The sequence below is a fragment of the Strigops habroptila genome, chromosome W (assembly GCF_004027225.2).
Source record: "Strigops habroptila isolate Jane chromosome W, bStrHab1.2.pri, whole genome shotgun sequence".
NCBI classification, from domain to species: domain Eukaryota; kingdom Metazoa; phylum Chordata; class Aves; order Psittaciformes; family Psittacidae; genus Strigops; species Strigops habroptila.
The window spans coordinates 19,278,731-19,302,187 of NC_044301.2; the positions used below are offsets into that span (position 1 = coordinate 19,278,731).

Genomic DNA, 23,457 nt, shown 5'->3' on the forward strand with positions numbered 1-23,457 from the left:
AGCCACCACTGCCACTTGTAAGTCAAATGACAGCTTGGAGAGGCTGCAGCAGCCATAGCCCTAGGAGGGCACAAGGAGGTAACAATATACAGTTTTCATGGTTCAAGGGTAGCCGTATCCTACTGTTCTTCATTACATTACTGCAGTGAGATCAATTTTATGAAGTTGTAAGTCTTAGGAGGCCACCACCACTAACTAGATGCTGTATCAAATAATTTTTTTTGTATTATGATTGTTTTTATCTCTTGTTGAGGGAAGTCAGGATCTGATGCACAGATCTCTCCAGCCTGTGAGGAGCATTGCATGGCAATTGAGTGTCGATGTGATTGCATGACAGCCCGTGCTTCACTCACTCTGCTGTTGTGTAGTCATCCTGTGCAATTTGACGTTACATGAAGAATATACTGTGGTGTTTCATGCATTACCCTCTCTGGCTCTTTGTTTTTCAGCTAGGCACATTTTTTTTCTTTTCCCCCATGTGGTTTGACAGGGTGTGAAATACCTATGCTGCACTGCATGATTGAGCACCAAACCTGCTTGCTTCTGATGCACATAGCAATGATTCGATGTGCAGAATGAGCTGCCTTTGATACCTGTCCTAGGCTGGGCTGTGACCTACGCTCTCTGACCTGGTTTACTTGGCTAGAGAAGGTTTTTAGCTGCTTTGCATGGATATGGTTGCAGGGGTTACAGTGGCTCACATTAGGGCCCTGGCCCATTGAGAGGTAGCACACATATACTAGCGTTCAAGATGCAAGTGTTTAAAAAAGACAATTTTTGCAATGTTGAATAGCCACAGAGTAGCAGTAGCCAGCAAAGACAAGTTTTTTCATCCGGTGGGGAGATTTCAGCTGATATTTCCTTGTGTTTTAATTACTGAAACACTAGTGGCTGTCGTGCTTTAAGCCCAGCCAGTAACTCAGAACCACGCAGCTGCTTGCTCGCTCCCCACCTTCTTACCTTCCCTCCCATTCCCAGAGGGATGGGGAGGAGAATCGAAAGAATGTAAATCCCATGGGTTGAAATAAGAACAGTCCAGTAACTCAGGTATAATACAAAACTACTACCACCACCACCAATAATAATAATGACAAGGGAAATAACAAGGAGAGAGAATATAAAACTAAAAGGGGAAAAAGAAAAGAAAACAATAAACACAAGTAATGCATAATACAATTGCTCACCACCTGCCAACCGATACCCAGCCCGACCCGAGCAGCGATCTGGGCCTTCCGGGTAACTCCCTCCAGTTTCTATACTGGGCATGACATGCTGTGGTATGGAATACCCCTTTGGCTAGTTTGGGTCAGGTGTCCTGTCTCTGCTTCCTCCTGACTTCTTGTGCCCCTCCTCCCTGGCAGAGCATGAGAGACTGAAAAGTCCTTGATTGGGGTAAGCGATACTTAGCAACAACTAAAACATTGCTGTGTTACCAGGATTGTTCTCAGACTAAAGCTGAAAGCACAGCACTGCACCAGCTACTAAGAAGGAGAAAAATAACTGTTACAGCTATACTCAGGACAGCAAAACATTTACTAAGGAACATTTAGATTAGACTTTTCCTTTAAGTCATTTGTTTCTTTTATTCTCACTTCCTAATTATAGATGAAATTTCCTTTCCTTTTGTTTTGTCGGGGAGCTGAGCGGCTGCCCTGTGGCTGTGGGGCAGGAAGGCTGCACCCCTGGGTGGGTGACTGGGGCTCTGCTGAGTGCCAGGAGGTTCCAGCACTCGTAATTCCTCCAGCAATTTGGTTTCACTTCTTCAGTGCCATTTACTTTTACCACTTGTCCTGTATCTCTGGAAAATTTCTAGGAATTATTGTAGCCCTTTGTGAGACCTTTGATTATTTTTGCTTTGGACCAAGGCAGAGTAATGAAGAGATGACTCCTTCCCACTCTTCATTTTATCTTTTGCCTTCTGGCTCTCAGACCTCGGCAGTGTGTGTGCATGTGTGTGTACATGCTTATGTAATGATTTGCACAGCATAACTTCGGGCACTCTGTAGACTGCAGCTGGCAAAACTGCTGTGATAGGAAGTGCTGCCGAGCACTAAATCAGTGTATGCCTACTGTAAAGAAACAGCTCTTGATAGAAGCCCTATAACTGGAGGTATTTAAAGCCAGATATGACCCTGCACTAAATAGTATGTTCCAAAGAACAATCCTAGATTTAAAATAAAACCCAGGTTTACAAACTCCTTAGGCTTAAAAATAAAACATTAAAGAAAAGCCCCAGAAAATTTACTGGCACAAAGACAGAAAGGCTTGCCTGCCCTGTGTTGTGCTGATAAGATAAAAAGTTTAAACTGTCCAGATTCCACAGCTGAAAAAATAAGCTAAGTGGTTTGTTCCTTTTTTAATTTCTCTGTTCCATGTGTTGCATGGTGTTACCCATTTCCATGTGGCTCAGCGGATATTGTATGAAGGCATCAGCATCACTTCCAGTGTGGCTCTGACCTCCTTGTGTTTCCAGGCCTGTATTGCTAATTGAAGTCCCCAGAGCAGTTGGTGCTGCTGTCGTAGCAGGGCTGGCGCTGTGGTCCAGGGCTGAGGCTCTGCCACCACAGCTCCGAGCACAACCCCAGCCTGATGGCAGTGCTTTATACCCTTGTCTGAAGCAAGTGGAAATCTGCTCTTGACTTCAGTGAGGCCCAAGTAGAACATGGTACGTCATCCGTTTTCAAATATTTGGCTTTAGGAGCACGTTGTTCCAGTAACAGAGCTGTTTTGAACACAGCTCAGAAGGCATTTCTACTGACTGCAACTTTTAAGCTGGCCTTTGGGAATTCATTTTTCCAGCTTTGCCAAGTTTGCCACATTCCTTGGACCACCAGATCAGGCAGGAACACTCCCAGTTCTTGCTACGCCCCCTTTGAAATAGTAACTTTCTAGAGCATAAGCTGTCTTTTAGAGAAAAACCAAGAGTCATTAACAACATTAACTATAATGGCAATTATAATAACATATTCTTGACTGTTGGCCAGATTGTTTAGGTCATAGGGTAAAATATTCTTCTTGTCTAAAAGCCCTGCAGGCCTTCCACTGTGCTGCAGGGGAAAAAAAAAAAGGGGGGAAAAAAAAAGAAAAGAAAAGCAAAAAGCTCCCAACTCAGTTTCCTGACATTTTGGGTAGAGTGAGGTGTACTTTCAAGGCTGATTTCTCTAAATTGTATCCTCCCTTACTCATAAAAGAAAGTTGTTAAAGCCAATATTAGACATGGCAGGTTCATTTAACAATTACTAATAACAGTTTTGTGGAATACAGGGGCAATTTTTACCCCTTTTTACAATTAATTAGCCATCATTTATCCTAAAACACAGTGCCAGGAGCTCCCTCCTGCTGGTGTTTGCCCGTACCCTTGTGCTGTGTGCAAACATTTTGGTTGTGGCTGGGAGCTGTGTGCCCAAGGTGCTGTGCTGCCTTTGCAGATTCCTTGCAGGTCAGTAGCTGTGATTATTGTTATTTTATTTTCTTTTTTAGCAATCTGGATAGAAACTACTTACTATTGAATTAAGTTCACTAAAATCCAAGGTCATCTTAAAAATTAGCTCTGTCAGCAAATACACATCTGTGCTTGATGTAGGTAGACACTGATCTTTGGAGACTTCAGAAGGTGCCGTTGGCTCTGGCCACCAAGAAGCCCCTTTGCTGGCAGCACATGGATATGTCCCCTTGGAGCCAGGCCCAGCCCCCAAGTCACCCCTGCTCCGGGTGCCAGCAGCACCTTGGCCTCCTGTGGTGACCCAAAGCCTTTCAGCAGCGTGCTTCTGCCCAAGGGCACCTGTTCTGTCTGGCTGCACTGGGGTGGGGTGCTCCTGCACTTCTTGCCAGCAGGCAAATTACAGGTTAAATTTATGAAAAACTGCTGCAGCAAAACTCCTCAGAAATGAGTTCCTGAGGAATGCTTGCAGCCTGCTGTCCTCATCAGAGAAACTGAGCTCACCGCGGGAGCAGCTGGGCTGTGTTTGAAGCTTTTCCTTGCTGCATGGACCACCCATTCCCATCACCACCCTGGTGCTTGCTGGCTGTTTCACTCCCCTGGGCAAGGAGCTAGCATCTCCCTAGGGCTGCCCGCACCCTGCTGGCAGCTCGTGGTCAAAAAAGTGGAGAAGAAGATCAAAAAACTAAGAAACACTCCAGATTTTATTAAGTGGTGTCTGGTTTCTACAAGGCAAGCACCAAGCATGTGGTTCAGCAGAGGAATCTGAAGATCGTGTTATTCAAAGGACAGCAACACTGAGGCATGGCAGACACATACACTTCCTTCAGCCCAATAAAAACAGAAAAAAACCCCCTCATTTTAAAGCAATGTTGTGCTTGATAAATAATTGATGCAAGATTCACTGTTGTGCGCAGTCTTTAAAAAAATGGAATGAGCTAAAATGTTTGTGATTGCAATCTGGGATGAGACACTGTATAAAGGTGTGCCAAGTAAATATGACAAAATGTAAGTGATAATTTGAATACGTACATTAAATTATGTGTGAAGTACAGCAAAGCTAGCTAAGCTTTAAATGATTTGCCTCCATGGATGATGAATTTAAATGAATTATCTCCATGGATGGATGAGGAGCTGCTGAGGAAACTTAGAGGGGAAAAAAGAAGATTATAAAAGGTGGAAGCGAGGACAGCCAGCCTGGGAAGAATACAGGGGTATTGTCTGGGAAGCTAGGGACCAGGTTAGGAAAGCTAAGGCCTAATTAGAATTAAATCCAGCAAGGGATGTGAAAGATAACAGGAAAGGCTTCTATAGGTATGTAGCAAACGAAAGACAGACTAGGGACAACGTGGGCTCTCTCCAGAAGCTATCGGGAGAACTGGCTACCCTGGATTTGGAGAAGGCTGAGGTTCTCAATGACTTCTTTGCCTCAGTCTTCACTGGCAAATGCTCTGACCACACCACACAAGTCTTCCAAGGCAGATGTAGGGACTGTGAGAATGAAGACCTTAGGCCCACTGTAGGAGAGGATCAGATACGAGACCATCTTAAGAACCTGAATGTGCACAAGTCCATGGGACCTGATGAAATCCATCCACGGGTCCTGAAGGCACTGGCAAATGAAGTTGCTAAGCCACTGTCCATCATATTTGAAAAATCATGTCAGTCAGGTGAAGTTCCCGACAACTGGAAAAAGGGTAACATAACCCCCATTTTCAAGAAGGGGAAGGTGGAAGACCCAGGGAACTACAGACCAGTCAGTCTCGCCTCTGTGCCTGGCAAAATCTTGGAGCAGATTCTCCTGGAAAGCATGCTAAGGCACATGAAAAATAACGAGGTGGTTGGTGACAGCCAACATGGCTTCACTAAGGGGAAATCCTGCCTGACCAATTTGGTGGCCTTCTATGATGGGGCTACGGAACTGATGGACAGGGGCAGAGCAGTTGACATCATCTACCTGGACTTGTGCAAAGCGTTCGACACTGTCCTGCACGACATCCTTGTCTCTAAATTGGAGAGACATCAATTTGATGGATGGACCACTCAGTGGATAAATGATTGGATGGGTGGCCGCACACAGAGTTGTGCCAACGGCTCAATGTCCAATTGGAAACTGGTAACAAGTGGTGTCCCTCAGGGGTTGGTGTTGGGACCGATCTTGTTCAACAGCAAGTTTTCTGACAACACCAAGCTGTGGGGTTCAGTTGATACACTGGAGGGAAGGGATGCCATCCAGAGGGACCTTGAGAAGCTTGTGAGGTGGGCCAATGCCAACCTTATGAAGTTCAACCAAGCCAAGTGCAAGGTCCTACACCTGGGTGGGGGCAATCCCAGGCACAGCTACAGGTTGGGCAGAGAAGACATGCAGAGCAGCCCTGCAGAGAAGGACTTGGGGGTGTTGGTTGATGAGAAACTGAACATGAGCCGGCTTCAGTTTGCGCTCACAGCTCAGAAAGCCAACCATGTCCTGGGCTGCATCAAAAGAAGCGTGACCAGCAGTTCGAAGGAGGTGATCCTGCCCCTCTACTCTTCTCTCGTGGGACTCTCTGAGTACTGTGTACAGTTCTGGTGTCCTCAACATAAGAAGGACATGGAGCTGTTGGAGCAAGTCCAGAGGAGGGCCACAAGGATGATAAGGGGGCTGGAGCACCTCCTGTATGAAGACAGGCTGAGAGAGTTGGGGCTGTTCAGCCTGGAGAAGAGAAGGCTGTGGGGAGACCTCATAGCAGCCTTCCATTATCTGAAGGAGGCCTACAAGGATGCTGGGGAGGGACTCTTCATTAGGGGCTGTTGTGATAGAACCAGGGATAATGGGTTCAAACTTAAACAAGGGAAGTTTAGATTAGATTTAAGGAAGAAGTTCTTTACTGTGAGGGTGGTGAGGCACTGGAATGGGTTGCCCGAGGAAGTTGTGAATGCTCCATCCCTGGCATTGTTCAAGGCCAGGTTGCATGGAGTCTTGGGTGACATGGTTTAGTGCGAGGTGTCCCTGCCCATGGCAGGGGGGTTGGAACTAGATGATCTCAAGGTCCTTTCCAACCCTTACTATTCTATGATTCTATGATTCTATGACTTCCTATTTGGTGAAGTAGTATTGGAAAGAGAACCAGAATCATGTGGGGTTTTCATTACAATACATTGTTATTTAAGGAAAAGTCTATAAAGCGTGAGGTTTGGCGAACAGCATTTTCTTGAATATACATAGTGCAGATGATGACTTACAATATGGAGTGCTTAATGAATGATACTTTTTATAACCAAATCCTTAAATTTATTGCTGCTGTATAAGTGGAATATCTGATTTGTTAAGATGAACGTTATATCTAGCCCTTAATTGAAATTTTGTAGTAGAAATATGCGTATAATTTAACAGTAAACGAACCTGAAAATGTGCAGATCAGTTAATTGCTAAGAGGGATGCTGTGATACACCACAAACAGGCATTGATTTTTAATATTTCCATTGCAATCCAAAGGGTACATCTTGTTACAAGTGCTCCATGGAAATCTACACACTGTTTTACACCAGTTGATTTATGTTATCACGCACAGTACAGAAGATGGTATAAAATGTGCTCTGGCTGGATAGTGGTAGCAGAGTGCTAATGTGTGTGTCTGAATTGAAGTGCTTGTGGTAACCAATTTTCATCTTCAATAAATTTTATTTTTCACCTTTGTTTCATGTTCTCAGAATTGGTTGTCCGTAATCTTTTTGGTGCTGATCTAATTTTAGAAATAGTTAATCTCTCTGTTTGCTGGTGTTTCCTTAATGGCTTAAAACCCAAATGCATCCTGAACCAACAAGGTGTCATCTCCCTCTTGCCTGGCTGTGGTCAGCTCCCGGGCTCTCAGGATCAGCCAGTACATGGTGCAGGAGGATCTCTTCCACAGAAGAGCATGTGGTTCCATCTCACTTTGCTGGATGACTTCTCAAATGTTCCTGTCTTACCAGCAGAGTGTATTCAGTGTGTGAATGCTTGTGGGGCAGGTGAAATGGTGCAGGTGTAGTGCTTGCAGCTGTGTTGCCCAGGTTGGTGGGACGTGTGTGGAAGAGGCACAGGCACCTCCATTTGAGCTGGTCACCAAAGCCTGGTCAGCATGGCCAGCATGTCTAGTGGATGCCTTCACTGCTGAAAGGGCAGCAGGGACTTAGAAGGGCTTTCTCACCTCTGCTGCCTCTCTGGAGAGCTGCAGTGCATGACTGGCTTCAGGCATGTCTAGGCATCCACTATGGCCAAGGGGGTGTCCTGGAGTTGCAAGGATGTGGCTGCAAGCCCACCCCTCATGAGAGACCACTGAGCGCATGCAGAGGGCACTGGCTGTGGCCGGCTGCCCCTGCCTCCCACCCCACTGCCAGCAGAGAGGAAGCTGCCCCATGTGTGGAGCTGCCACCTCATGACCCCAGCATGTCCGGCCCCTGCACCAGGGTAGTTCTGGAGCTGCCAGAGAGCTCATTCTGCCTGAACACTAATGTGGATGAAAACTTGTGGGTTTTTTTGGCAAAGATGTTTGTGCTAGCCCACACTCTAGTCACAGATGAAGATAAAGAATATCTAAGAGACCTGAAGGTCAGATGTGATGCTGTTGGCTCCTGGCTAGGCTGGCACAATGCAAGGCTCATCTGCCCAGCAAAGTGCCTCTCGTTAGTTCAGGGATCTCTCACATCTGGGGTATACGTGTGCTTTGGGGGTCTTCAGCTACAGCTTTTTTTCTCTTGTTACTAATATTGGGGCTTGGAGGTAGCGAGGAGAGGAGAGCATTGAGAGTTAAAATTCAGCACATGCCTTTTCTTTGTGGGCTGTAATTAATCTTGTCAATTTTTAAAGCTTTGAGAATCTGGTTAAGTGATAAAACACTAACAACTTTATATGACAGAGAGTTAGAGGCTCCCGCTATACACCCACCAGAGAAGATTAGGAGAGAGTGTTTGCAGGATTTGCACTAAGCAGCAAAGAATACATTTGAGAATTGTTGCACCACATGATATAAAACCCATATCAATATAATGAAAGGTGTTGGGAATAATGTGAGATTTGCTGTAATTAAATGTATCATCTTAATAAGTGCAACATCCTTCTTAAAGCTCTTATTTTTCAGACCTTTCAAACTTAGAAGATGTTCTTGCTGTTGGCAGGTGGCCTGGGAGGAGAGCTGGAGAGCAAAGCAAAGGACAGCCAGGCCCTGGAAGAGAGGAACAGTGTGATGAGCCAGGAAGAGAGAAATGAGGAAGATGAAGACATGGAGGATGAGTCAATTTACACCTGCGATAACTGTCAGCAGGACTTCGATTCACTGGCAGACCTGACTGAACACAGGGCACACAACTGTCCTGGAGGTAAAATGTTGTGGGGGTTTTTTAATGCTAAAAGTTTCAGTCAGGGTATTTTTCCCTCTCTCTCCAAATGTAGGAAGATTAAAAAAGTTAAATGACTGAAGTGTACAAAACTCCCAGGAAGAAAAGCCTTTGAATCCCATAAAAGAACATGATGATTTTTGAGATTAAAATTCATAGTGCGAGTTTTATAATTCCACCCTAAAAATACACCATTCTCTCTAGGTTATTATTACATTGCCTTTTGAATTTTATGGAAGTGAGGACAGTATCAGCCTACGCTGATCTTGATTTTACTTTCTGTAAAGTAAGACCAAGCTCAGAGCATCGGTGTGAAGAATTGCAACATATCTTTCTTTTACATGGCTGCCTTTCCATGGCCGGCGGTAGCAGCACGTATTCTGCAGAGCATGCTAAGCCAATTTGCAGGGGTAGTAAAAAGCTTTGCAGATTTTACCAAAGATTAAATAAAATCTTAGGAGGGGGAGCACAGGATATGTTCATATGTATTTAAATCAGAGATTCTTATTCTTCACCTTCCTGGAATTGAATACTCTGCCATCAATTTTTCTTCTGCACTCATCTACAGTATTTTTAGGCAGTTACTGTTCCGGCTGACGGGCAGGTCTTCAGGTGGAGGGCAGGAGGGTTAGTTTCTCCTCTGGTGCAGCGATATCCCATCATCTTTCCCCTGAGTGCATATTCTTCCCTGGCCACTTAATTTGTTTGGTAATTAGTCCATGTTTTCTGCTCTTCTTTTTGGGCATAAGGAAAATGATGCTCAACCAAGTAAAAATACAGGGAACAGAGTACAGGAAGGGAGGAAGGGTCAAGCAGAGGCTTTGGCTCAGTCTAACTCCCACCTTGAGAGCATCCTTCCCTGTCTCACTCTAGTCTGCAGAGGAGAGGACCCCTCACTCTCACTCCTGTCTGCTTGCTGGGTGGAAGGACAGAGGGAGGTTTGGGCTTTTCCCCAGTGTGGAGGTGGATAGGGATTGCAGTCCTATGCCTGCCCCCAGGCCTCCTTGCTCTACACTTTCATTTAAACCCTACATAGGTTGCAAACTCGAAAATGTGTAGAATTGAAAGGAAACTTCTTGCAGGGCAATTCCTTGGCCAGGTGACAACCATGGCATTGGCACTCGTACTCTATGGGGTAGTAAGCAAGAAAATGCCATTGAATAGAAAAATCCTTGTTTTGCAAACTGGAAGGTGAAGTGCGCAGTCTGTGTGGACATTGGTCCTTTCCAAAGGAGCAGTTGCAGAGACAAATCCTTCCTGATGCCATCCCGCATGGGGAGCAGGACAGGCAGGATCTCACCAGGGCAGGGGGTGGCCATGCAGCCACAGGGCGTGTCTCCAGTAGCTGTCCCTGGGCGGCCACTGCTCCATCACTGTCCTGTCTCCTAAGTTGTGCTGGTACAGCCGCTCATGGTGCTAGGGGCGAGTCCCACCGAAAGAAAAGCTGGTTTTAGCCCATGTGTCTGCTTGGGGCTGGTTCACTATGTGATGCCCCAAACAGCCGTAATGGCACAACTGCAGGAGGGGAGCAACCGCTGCTGGTGGGGACTCCAGTAGAGGAGTGTAAGCTTATGGCTAGTGACCTACAGCACTATGAAAAGGAGCAAGTTTTTACCTAGAGATTCTATTTGCAACAATACAGTCAGTGTTTTCACACCTCAGCTTTTCTTTATCCTCAATGTAATGTTCTGTTAGTGAGACAAAGAAAAATACAGAATCATAGAATGGTTTGGGTTGGAAAGGACCTTAAGATCATCTAGTTCCAACCCCCCCTGCCATGGGCAGGGACAACACACACTAGACCATGTCACCCAAGACTCTGTCCAACCTGGCCTTGAACAATGCCAGGGATGGAGCATTCACAACTTCCTTGGGCAACCCATTCCAGTGCCTCACCACCCTCATTGTAAAGAACATTTTCCTTATATCTAACCTAAACTTCCCCTGTTTAAATTTGAACCCATTACCTCTTGTCCTACCACTACAGTCCCTAAGGAAGAGTCCCTCCCCAGCATCCTTGTAGGCCCCCTTCAGATAATGGAAGGCTGCTATGAGGTCTCCACGCAGCCTTCTCTTCTCCAGGCTGAACAGCCCCAACTTTCTCAGCCGGTCTTCATACGGGAGGTGCTCCAGCCCCCTTATCATCCTTGTGGCCCTCCTCTGGACTTGCTCCAACAGCTCCATGTCCTTCTTATGCTGAGGACACCAGAATTGCACAGAGTACTCCAAGCAGGGTCTCACAACAGAAGAGTAGAGGGGCAGGATCACCTCCTTTGACCTTCTGGTCATGCTTCTTTTGATGCAGCCCAGGATACGGTTGGCTTTCTGGGCTGCAAGCGCACACATTGCCGGCTCATGTTCAGTTTCTCATCAACCATGGTTTAAGCCCAGATGGCAAGTCAGAACCACGCAGCCTCTCGCTCACTCCCCCCCATCTTCCTCCCCCCACTCCTGGAGGGATGGGGAGGAGAATTGAAGAATGTAAATCCCACGGGTTGAGATAAGAACAGTCCAGTAACTAAGGCACAATGCAAAACCACTACTACCACCACCAGTAATAATAATGATAAGGGAAATAACAAGAGGAGAGAATACAATTGCTCAGCACCTGATGACCAATACCCAGCCTGGCCCGAGCAGCAATCTGGGCCTTCCGGGTGACTCCCCCCAGTTTATATACTGGGTATTACGTGCTGTGGAATGGAATACCCCTTTGGCCAGTTTGGGTCAGGTGTCCTGTCTCTGCTCCCTCCCAGCTTCCCGTGCCCCTCCTCAGTGGCAGAGCATGAGACTGAAATGTCCTTGATCGGCGTAAACATTACTTAGCAACAACTGAAAATGTCGGTGTTATCAGCACTGTTCTCAGACTAAAATCGAAAAGACAGCACTGCACCAGCTACTAAGAAGGAGAAAAATGACTGCTACTGCCGAACCCAGGAAAGTATCCACCCCTTATTCCATACCATTCATGTCATGCTCAGATCCCACATTTTTCAATATACCTTTGTTTTTGCCTCATATATATGTACACATACATATATACATATATATACACTCACACACACAAAGGGAGAGATATCATTCCTTAGTCCATGGACCAGTCACAAAAGGGTGCTTTTGCCACTCCTTCCCAGTTAGGCGGATTTCAGCCTCCAGTACAGTCAACTCTTGGGATCCTCCTCTCACTCCAGAAATATAAATGGGTTCCATCCCTTGATACCTTGATGGCATCAGGGTACACTGTGCACCGGTGTGTACTAGAGCCTTATACTCCTGTGGGACTGATGTGCCAGGCCATCTGATCCACACAGTCCAGTAAACCCGATTGTCCCTCTCCTCTAGCTGGCTGGAGGTAGGGCCTCTCTAATAGTGATCATAAGATTCTCCACTTAGGTCCTGTAGAAAGGGATTAGAATTCCTTATCACAGGAGCTGGAGTAAAATCAGCTCTTCCACTCCATCTGGGAAACTGCTCACCAGAGACTGGAGCAGCAACTTTCCTGGGAGGATCATCCTTGACCTTTGTTTTCCTTTTCAATTCACGCACCCATTTTCCAGAACTGAGGTAGGTTTTCCATCCCGCTTTCTCATGTCTTCTCCATGATCCCGCAGGTAAAACCATAGGGTGGCCCATGGTGTGTGCCTCCTATATCTTCTCTCTCGGGCAGTAGGGCACCTTCTGTTAATAGGTGAGACACAGGTTGGTACAGGTGGGGAGCTGTATGGATCAGATAGATTGTCTCTCAATTGTTTGACCTCCTGGGACAGTTTTTCCACAGCTGAAATGATGGAAGGGGTGAGATTGTCTTCGAACTCTCAGAGTTGACAACTTACTTCATCCACTGTTGGTGGTGCTGCCTCATTCCAGGTCATTGATTCCAATGAGTGGGCATATGATGATGGTGCACTCCATGTAAGTTTCCACTACATGGGTCATGTGCATTCAACTTCATCTGGATCTATGGGTGCATTCCCAGCATCTGGCCTACAATAGATCATCTCTAGAATGGCTGATTTCCTCAAGGACTGGATGTCTCTCTCTGTCATCTGCTTAACTTACGAGATCACATGAAATAGGGTGTTCTCAGGGTGGGATGGCCGTGGGTAAAACACACTCTGTATGTGTAGCAACATGCCGATCCCCAGCACAAGCAGCAGGCAGGTCTCAAGGGTATTCAAAGGCCATCCAAAACCTTTAGAATTCTCAAATGCTGCTGTAAATAGCCTGGTGGGGGAGCATGGGGTATAAGAGAATGTCTCCTTCATAAGTTGGCCCACAACGAGGGGGAATTTTTTGCTAAAAAATTCCATTATATACCTCCCAAAGTATAGAGGTGATGACCATGCTGGGAATGCAAGACAGACCAGTTTCATGATCAATGAGTCTATTGTATTACAAGTCATTACCATGAAGTACAGTGAAACCTTAGCCCAGACCCCCCAGCTGATAAACACTAAAACAGAAAATAGTGGCTGTAAGTAAGGTACAACATGCCGAAACTCTGAGATCAAGTGCAACAACTCTGAGAGCAAATAAATCAATGTTGTGATGAGGCACTATAAATCTGAAACAATGAATGCTTATCATAAATATGATTAGACACCCTCTTGTCAGATCTGTCATTATCTCAACCCTTCGTGCCCCACATTGGGAGATTGGTGCTCGGGTCAGGCTGGGTATCAGTCAGCTGGTGGTGAGCAATTGTATTCTCTCCCCTTGTTATTCCCCTTATCATTATTATTATTGGTGGTAGCAGTACTGGTTTTGTATTATACCTTAGTTACTGGGCTGTTCTTATCTCAACCTGTGGGAGTTACATTCTTTCGATTCTCCTCCCCATCTCTCCGGGAGTGGGGGGAGGAAGAAGCAGGGGGAGTGAGCATGCAGCTTCATGGTTTTGAGTTACCGTCTGTGTTTAAACCACGACAAACCAATACCCCCAAGTCCTTCTCTGCAGGGCTGCTCTCAATCTCTTCTCCACACAACCTGTAGCTGTTCCTGGGATTGCCCTGACCCAGGTGTAGGACCTTGCACTTGACACTGTTGAACTTCATGAGGTTGGCATTGGCCCACTTCACAAACGTGTCAAGGTCCTTCTGGATAGCATCCCTTCCCTCCAGTGTATCAACCGAACCACACAGCTTGGTGTCGTCAGCAAACTTGCTGAGGGTGCATCAATCCCACTGTCCGTGTCACCAACAAAGATGTTGAACAAGATCGGTCCCAACACCAACCCCTGAGGGACACCACTCGTTACCATGTTCCAATTGGACATTGAGCCGTTGACCGCAACTCTGTGTACGCGGCCATCCATACAATTCTTTATCCACGGAGTGGTCCATCCATCAAATTGATGTCTCTCCAATTTAGAGACAAGGATGTCGTGCAGAACAGTGTCAAATGCTTTGCACAAGTCCAGGTAGATGACATCACCTGCTCTACCCCTATTTATCAGTTCCATTTCAAGTCAGTTCAGTTTCAAGTCACTATCCTTGCTAAACATTTACACTTTTAATTTCACAACCAAGAAGGAACAAAGAATGAATAAATAAGCCCCTAAATACCCAGAACTACAAACCACCATGTTTATAACATTAAAGAAATCACCTTTCCCTGCTCCCCAGCAGGCTGTGAACCCTTGCTGTGCTGAAACCAAACCACTGGAAGAAATAGCCCAGTGCTGCAGGACCCTGTCTGCAATGGGCAGGGGTACCTCAGGGATGACTACTAGACAGTAGGACTGCTCAGCATCCTGCCTCCTCCTTGCTTCCTCAGCTTCATATTCACATCTGTAGTGTGTAACAAACCTAATCATGGTGCTACCCCAGCTAACATACAGCGTCATTTATCATGGGCTAACACACACTCATCTGCGTTTGTCCCAACACCAACCCCTGAGGGACACCACTTGTTACCCATTTCCAGTTGGACATTGAGCCATTGACCACAACTCTTCACGTGCGGCCATCCAGCCAATTCTTTATCCACCAAGTGGTCCATCCATCAAATTTATGTCTCTCCAGTTTAGAGAAAAGGATGTTGCGCGGGACAACGTTGAATGCTTTGTACAAGTCCAGGTAGATGACGTCAACTGCTTTGCCCCTGTCCTGGGTTCAGCTGTAGCAGTCATTTTTCTCCTTCTTAGTAGCTGGTGTGGTGCTGTGTTTTCGATTTTAGTCTGAGAACAATGCTGATAACACACCGATGTTTTTATTTGTTGCTAAGTAATGCTTACCCTGATCAAGGACATTTCAGTCTCATGCTCTGCCACTGAGGAGGGGCACGGGAAGCTGGGAGGGAGCAGAGACAGGACACCTGACCCAAACTAGCCAAAGGGGTATTCCATACCACAGAATGCCTTGCCCAGTATATAAACTGGGGGGAGTCACCCAGGAGGCCCAGATTGCTGCTTGGGTCTGGCTGGGTATCAGTCGGCAGGTGATGAGCAATTGTATTGTGCATCACTTGTTTTTATTGTTTTCTTTTCCTTTTTTCCTTTTAGTTTCATATTCTCTCCCCTTGTTATTTTCCTTATCATTATTATTATTGGTGGTAACAGTAGTAGTTTTGTATTATACCTTAGTTACTGGACTGCTCTTATCTCAACCCGTGGGAGTTACATTCTTTCAATTCTCCTCCCCATCCCTCCAGGAGCAGGGGGGGAAGAAGGGGGGAGTGAGCAAGTGGCTGTGTGGTTCTGAGTTACCAGCTGGGCTTAAACCACGACAGCCCCTATATATTAAATATATATTTTATTATTTATTATTATTTTATTATTTATGTAAATATAATAAATTTTTTGAGACTTATCAAAATAATTTGTTAGGATTCCATTTGCTATTTTTTGATTGCAGGTAGCAAATTTGATCTTTTACTGTCTTCGCATGTGCTGATGATTTACAAAGACATTTTGTCATAAAAAGGCACCACATAACTATCTGCATATACATTAAATAGGTGCTAATTATCTCCATGTGAGGACATCCTTGTTCCAGAACAAGAATGTCTGTTTTCCATTTAGTTTACTCTAGTGTCCTGAAGTGATTTGAATTAAATAGGAAGATTGCACTCATATATTCTGGAATGAGAATGTTTCCATGTAGACAATCTGGAATATTGCTTGATATTTACGTATCGTTCCTTGAGGAAAAAAACCCCCACACTACGACTCTTTCAGATCCACTCGTTTGTTCCATAGCCATGAGAATTGTTGTGGAAAGCATGCAAAATGCATGTCTTTGTTCAGTTCATCTGAAAAGACTTACACCACCCAGGTGAAAAGACTGCATTAGGAAGTGTGGCACATTTAAAGATTTTACCCCACAAAATAAGCTGTTTGACTGTGTCCTTAGTTACCCTGCACTCCTTTTGCCTGTAATACCTGCCTGATGCATCTGAGGTGGTAACTAATTACTTCCTTTGGGGTACTGAAGTTGGGAAGGTATTGTAGCTCAGGAGTGTTGCAGGATTGCAAGAGATCACTCCAAAGAATAGGATAAGCCGTCTATTTCACTGTAATCCCTTAGAAATTCATTATGGCACACTGAAGTTATAATACAGTTTGAATGCAGCTGCTTTGACATGTAAGGAGGTGACAAACAGCCATTTCCCCCTTTGCTTTTTCATGTATTTCAGACTTGTTTCTTTGAGGAAAAAGCACTGCTGAAATCTAGACATCTCTGGTAGCATAAGTGCAGGGCATTACTTCTGGTGTCAGTGTAGCAGAGGTGTTCTTCTGACAGAATTAGGTGCCTTTTATACCTTTTGCTCGTGACTGATGTCTGTGATTGCAGGTTGTAGGTTTCCAGTGTCTACGAGGATCTGAAAAGGGTCTAAATGGGGGCAGCTTGTACTGAAAGAACATCACATTTCCTTACTGGCTCATGTCTTCCCTTGTCTCCCAGCTTGCCCCCACAAATGAGCTCTCCTGCAGCAGTCCTGGAAATAGTGCCTGAAACAACTAGTGAGCCCTGTGAAAAATACTCTGAGAATAAATAAGAACACCTAGTGTATGCACTGGATCTGTTAAGCTTTTTAAATTAATTAAAACCTCACTGGTATCCCATGTCCCCTTAACTAGAGAAGACCAAGTAATTGCCATTAGCATCATGTGCTGTCAGTTTTATACATTTTTTGCACACTGCTGTTCCAGTGTAGGTGGTGTATCATGATGCTATCTTATAGCATCAGTGACAAGAGTAAAGAATTGCACGTGGACTTACAAATTACTGTGTCCTCCAGCCATCACCAGAGGCTGCACACATCAAGCAGCTATTCTGTGATACCTCATTGTCTGGTGGCTGATGCAGAGTTGTTTGTTGTCTGATGAAAAGTGGCTAAAAAGCCACGAGATTTGCCATTTTGCTTGTGCGTTTTAATCTACCTGTGTTAGTCTGGGTTTAGCACCAGTGTTATTTTTGCTTCCACCACCCATGTCACCCCTTTCCTCCTGTGGGTCAGAATACCCTCATGTAAGCTTTTTTCTGCAGTTTCTCAAGTAAATGTAGAGTGTTTTAAAGCAAATTAGTGCATCAATGGACAGAAGTAGTTTTCGGTGGAGTCTCTGAGCATTTCATGAGGTCCTCTTCTGTTGTTGATAACTTTACAGGTTGTCTGTTTCAAACAGCAGCAGAGCTATATATGGATATTGCCAGCTTGGTAGCGGCTGATTTTTCTAAACTACTGTATGGTAGGATCTAGTTTATAATTAAAGTCTTGCAGTTGCTCCTTTTAAATGCCCTGTAACTTGTACACTAGGCTTGTGTTTGAAATGAGGTATTGTAACATGTTTCATGCTAGTGTATAATTTTGCATTTTCTTGTATTTCACCTGCTACAAGAATTACAATTGTCATGCAACCATATATGCAGGATGATTATCCAGAAAACCATATACAGCAGCTTGTCTACAAGTGATGAGGTCTCATGAATGTTTTTGTCAGGTGGCTCTTTGTACTTCCCACTGACAAAGAGAGACTTCTGACATGTATTTCCAAAATTAGTCCTCCCCCAAATCGTAATCTTTGTTTGCACCTGATTGGCAAGTCACTGAGTTTCTGTCTTTTTGCTGCTGCTCTTGTTGCATCTTTAAATTAGTGAACTACTGATTGTCGTCCACGAAAGAAACTGAAATACAGTTGTCAAAAAGCAGTGTGGAAACTTAATTATACACCTAGTTTATACAGATGTGTCTCTAATGACCCACTGGCCCTAATTACCGTGTTGTGGCTCAGTCTGAGTGCTCTTGTCCTTGCCAGAATTCTGCTCCTTTCTCTTAACCTGACTAGTGTTTCAAGCTAAAAAAAAAAAGTCTCCCTTTTTTGTTCTTTTCTACGTTGTCATGCTGAAATGCATTTTTCCTTCTTTCCAGAGGTTATAGCAGTGTTTTAAAACTGGCACCAGAAAAGCTCACTAATACCGCAAACTGTAAAAACATGGATTTTCCCTGAAGTCCTCAGTTCTTGCTGTCTAGATCTAAAAATGGACACCAGGGCAGTGTTTTTATTGTCAATCACTTGGAGGGCTCCAAGCACAGGCTCCTGTCCTTAGTTTGTCCCAGGCATCCCCTCTGCAGGTGCAAGGGCAGCAGGGCACCCCAGGGCTTGAGCAGGGGCTTCACGCATCTCCCTATAGTCAATATTGGTGCCTGTTGGTGCTGAGAGCCCCTAAACCCCAGCCTATTGCAGGGGTATGCTTGGCTGGGTGGTCCAGGGTCTGGCCCCCTGACTGCTGTCACCATACAGATGATGTTTGAGTTTACCTGGAGGTTCCCAGCCAGCCTGTGAGGAGGCTCTTTCCAGGACTTCTGCCTACACATAGCAAAAAATCAGTGCGATGATACGATGCTGCGTTGCCTGGCTTTCTGTGCAGGTGCTCAGTGAAATATGTATTTATCATGTAGAACATAAAGCATATTTCTCTATCTGAATTTGTATCTGAAGTCAAACAGAAGCAGTTGCAAATTGAATAACAAACCAGCCATATAGTAACCTTGCCAGTGTGGTGGTTCCGCAGTGCATCCCCTGCAGCATCTTCTGAGCCACCAACACTGGCTCTGCACCCACACGGGGCGTTTGGCATGAGTGGGGGTTGCCTGCAAAGGTGCTTAATGGAGTGTTTAATGTATTGCTTCTGTTTGTGAAAGCTGTGCAAAGTGTTATGCTCCCTAACAGCATTACTTATCCTGCAGATCAGAGGGTCATCTGGCAGGCAAAGGTAGGTGAGACCCCCGGGCTGCTCGGGACACACAGCCCCATGCTTGGCCCTTCTGCATGGGCAGGAGTTAGCAGGGCTGAGCTGTAGCAGCTCCTTCTCGGTCTGTGTCTTGGATTTTGAAGGTGTGCTCGTGCCTGTAAGGATTTGCAGAGCAGGGGATGTGAATCCAAACAGATGCTTGCTCGCCTTAAACACCCAGCTCAGGATTTGCCTTACGGCCTCCTGGAAGGTGTCCCACAGCAGGGGCACAGAGCTGGGCCACCGGCAGATCCCCAGCGGCTCAGGGAGCTGGGCAGTGTGTGTGCTGATAAGAGCATGCCAGCATGCCAGGCGCTGCCCCCCACAATCACCACGGCCACCTTTGTGCCAGGTCCCTCTGGGGACAGTGTCAGGGGAGCAGCACCAGGCACTGTGTGTGCAGATAGGAGCACTGCCAGCATGGCTGCAGGCCATTTGGTTGCATATAACCAAAACCCCTAGCAGGAGAGGAGGTAATGAGCTATTGAGCTATCTCTACCCCTTCCTCTGCTTCCATGTAGCCAGCAGCCATCATGGATGGCCTGGCTATACATCCTGAGGCTGCACAAACATTTCTTAGCAATGATGATGTCTTTCCTCAAGCAGCATATGTTTTTCACACAGGAAGAACGTTTTCCCTGTCATTTTTAAACACGGCCCAGTGAGAAGATGAGGATGATAAGTTAGTGTGCTTGCATTGGCAAGGGACTGTTTCATTCTTGCTACTTTAATCGAGTTCTTTTATCTACTTTTATCTAGTTCAAAAAAGTAGTCTGCAAAGTAAGCACAGGTATACATGAAAATGGATAGAAGAGAAAGTGGGTGCATGTTTTAAATGAGGCCTCTTAAAGTACGTGTTCTTTTGAAGTCTTGAACAGTTTGGCACTTGGCTGTCTGAAAAGCCACTCTCACCTCCTGATATTTCGCTGCATCAGATGTGAGGAGGTGAACAAAAGGCAAAGCACCCCAAATGCTGAGAAGCAAGAGCTAGCGGCCAAGTGCTGGCTGTGAGAACTCCTGCATGCAGCAGGACCTGCGCTCTGGAACTGGAGCCTGTTCCACTCCCCCCTGCATCCTGGGCCTAATGCCTTCTGGGGCACTGGGGGGACTCAAGCTCCACCTCCCCTTTTCCCCTTCTCCCTTGTCGTGGTTTGAGCCCAGCCGGTAACTCAGAACCACACAGCCACTCGCTCACTCCCCCCCTTTCCTCCCCCCGCTCCCAGAGGGATGGGGAGGAGAATCAAAAGAATGTAACTCCCACGGGTTGAGATAAGAGCAGTCCCGCAACTAAGGTATAATACAAAACCACTACTGCTACCACCAATGATAATAATGATTAGTGAAATAACGAGTGTAGAGGATACAATTGCTCACCACCCGCCGACTGATACCCAGCCCGACCCGAGCAGTGATCTGGGCCTTCCGGGTAACTCCCCCCAGTTTATATACTGGGCATGACGTGCTGTGATATGGAATACCCCTTTGGCTAGTTTGGGTCAGGTGTCCTGTCTCTGCTTCCTCCCGGCTTCCCCTCCTCCCTGGCAAAGCATGAGACTGAGAAAGTCCTTGGTTGGAATAAACATTACTTAGCAACAACTAAAAACATCAGTGTAATCAGCGTTGTTCCCAGGCTGAAAGTTAAAAAACACAGCACTGCACCAGCTACTAAGAAGGAGAAAAATGACTGCTATAGCTGAACCCAGGACAGTATCCACCCCTTATTCCATACCATTCACGTCATGCTCAGATCCCACATCTCTCAACACACCATCAACCCTGTCCCATATATACACATATATATACACCCACACCCACACACAGAGAAAGATATCATTCCCTAGTCCATGGGCCAATCCCTGTAAAATTCAGGGGATTTTACATCCTCATCCAGTCCATGATGTCAGGCTCCATCTCTTGTAACAGTCTTTCAGGGCAGGAGGGATGGTATGTAGTGTTGGGTTGTTGCCTGCTGATGATACTGCCAAACTCATCTGGTCACTGCTGAGCTCGTCTGGTTTCCTCAAAATTCATTCTTTGTTGAGGTGATGATCGGAGGGAAGTCAGGGTCAATTGCTGGTGACCTGAAGATATCTAGCTGGTGGGCTATAAAAGTGTTATAGAGCAGGCAACAGCGTACAATTGAGTTCATTGGCTGTTTTCCCCCAAAATCAAATCCCCTTGAGGAACACATTGGACTTCCCCATCTTCCCGCATTACCCACCAAGTATATCCAGGTCCCTGAGCAAAGCAACCCCAGAAGTGGGTTTGCCTTTACCTGAAGCAGGAATAACCCAGACTGTCTTCCCCAACAAATTCTTTAGGTGCACCACAGGAACTTTAGCCCCCTCTACAGGACGTAAAAGTTCTGATTGGGCTGGGCCAGCCCTGTTGGCAGATCCCCTACTGTTGACCAACCAGGTGGCTTTTGGTAAATGTGTATCCCAGTGTTTGAAAGTCCCAACACCCATTGCTCTCAGGGTAGTTTTTAACAGCCCATTGTACCATTCGATTTTTCCCAGAGGCTGGTGCATGATAGGGGATGTGATATACCCACTCAATGCCATGCTCTTTGGCCCAAGTGTCTATGAGGTTGTTCCGGAAATGAGTCCCATTGTCTGACTCAATTCTCTCTGGGGTGCCATGTCGCCACAAAACTTGTTTCTCAAGGCCCAGGATAGTGTTCTGGGCAGTGGCGTGGGGCACAGCGTATGTTTCCAGCCATCCGGTGGTTGCTTCCACCATGGTAAGCACATAGCGTTTGCCTTGGCGGGTTGGTGGGAGTGTGATATAGTCAATCTGCCAGGCCTCCCCATACTTGTACTTCAGCCATCGTCCTCCATACCAGAGAGGCTTTAACCGCTTGGCTTGCTTAATTGCAGCACGTTTCACATTCGTGAATAACCTGGGCAATAGTGTCCATCGTTAAGGCTACCGCTCGATCACGAGCCCTTCTATATGTTGCATCTCAGCCTTGATGGCCTGAGGTGTCATGGGCCCACTGGGCTAAAAATAATTCACCCTTATGTTGCCAATCCAAGTCCATCTGAGCCACTTTAATCTTAGCAGCTTTATCCACTTGCTGGTTGTTCTGGTGTTCCTCAGTGGCCCAACTCTTGGGTACATGACCATCTATGTGGCGTACCTTCACCACCAGGTTCTGCACCCAGGCAGCGATACCTTGCCACAATGCAGCAGCCCAGATGGGTTTACCTCTGCATTGCCAGTTGCTCTGCTTCCATTGCTGCAACCACCCCCACAGGGCATTTGCCACCATCCATGAGTCAGTAGAGAGATAAAGTACTGGCCACTTTTCTCATTCAGCAATGTCCAAGGCCAGCTGGATGGCTTTCACCTCTGCAAACTGACTTGATTCACCCTCTCCTTCAGCAGTTTCTGCAACTTGTCATAGGGGACTCCACACAGCTGCCTTCCATCTCTGATGCTTTCCCACAATATGGCAGGACCCATCAGTAAACAAGGCATATTGCTTTTCACTCTCTGACAGTTCATTATATGGTGGGGCCTCTTCAGCATGCGTCACCTCCTCTTCTGGTGACATTCCAAAATCTTTGCCCTCTGGCCAGTCCATGATGACTTCTAGAATTCCTGGATGACTGGGATTTCCTATTCGAGCTCGTTGTGTAATTAGTGTGGCCCACTTACTCCATGTAGCATCAGTTGCATGATGTGTAGAGGAGACCCTGCCTTTGAACATCCAGCCCAGCACAGGCAACCGGGGTGCCAGGAGGAGCTGCACTTCAGTTCCGATCACTTCTGAAGCAGCTCGAACCCCTTCGTAGGCTGCCAGTATCTCTTTTTCAGTGGGAGTATAGCTGGCCTCGGATCCTTTATATCCCTGACTCCAAAAGCCAAGGGGTCGACCTCGAGTCTCCCCTGGAGCTTTCTGTCAGAGGCTCCAGGTAGGACCATTCTCCCCAGCTGCGGTATAGAGCACATTTTACACATCTGGCCCAGCCCGGACTGGTCCAAGGGCTACTGCATGAACTATTTCTCACTTAATTTGTTCAAAGGCTTGTTGTTGCTCAGGGCCCCATTTGAAATCATTCTTCTTCCGGGTCACATGATAGAGAGGGCTTACAATCAGACTGTAATTTGGGATGTGCATTCTCCAGAACCCCACAACACCTAAGAAAGCTTGTGTTTCTTTCTTGTTAGTTGGTGGAGACATTGCTGTTATCTTCTTGATCATGTCTGTGGGGATCTGGCGGCGTCCATCTTGCCATTTTATTCCCAAAAATTGAATCTCCTGTGCAGGTACCTTGACCTTATTCCGTTTTATGGCAAAACCGGCCTTCAGCAGGATTTGGATTATCTTCCTCCCTTTCTCAAAAACTACTTCTGCTGTATCACCCCACACTATGATGTCATCAATGTATTGCAGGTGTTCTGGAGCTTGCCCCTGTTCCAGTGCAG

The 23,457-nt window shown here is 46.1% G+C and overlaps 1 protein-coding gene across 2 annotated transcripts in view; it reads left to right on the forward strand.

Annotated features, from left to right (window-relative positions):
• The window catches only part of LOC115619077 (zinc finger protein 423-like), a 310,682-nt gene that overhangs the window by 99,560 nt on the left and 187,665 nt on the right, over positions 1 to 23,457 (forward strand). For both annotated transcript variants that reach the window (XM_030511106.1, XM_030511107.1), the window contains exon 2: positions 8,573 to 8,773. In XM_030511106.1, coding sequence (XP_030366966.1) covers positions 8,573 to 8,773 — 201 coding nt within the window. The remainder of the gene's footprint in view (positions 1 to 8,572; positions 8,774 to 23,457) is intronic.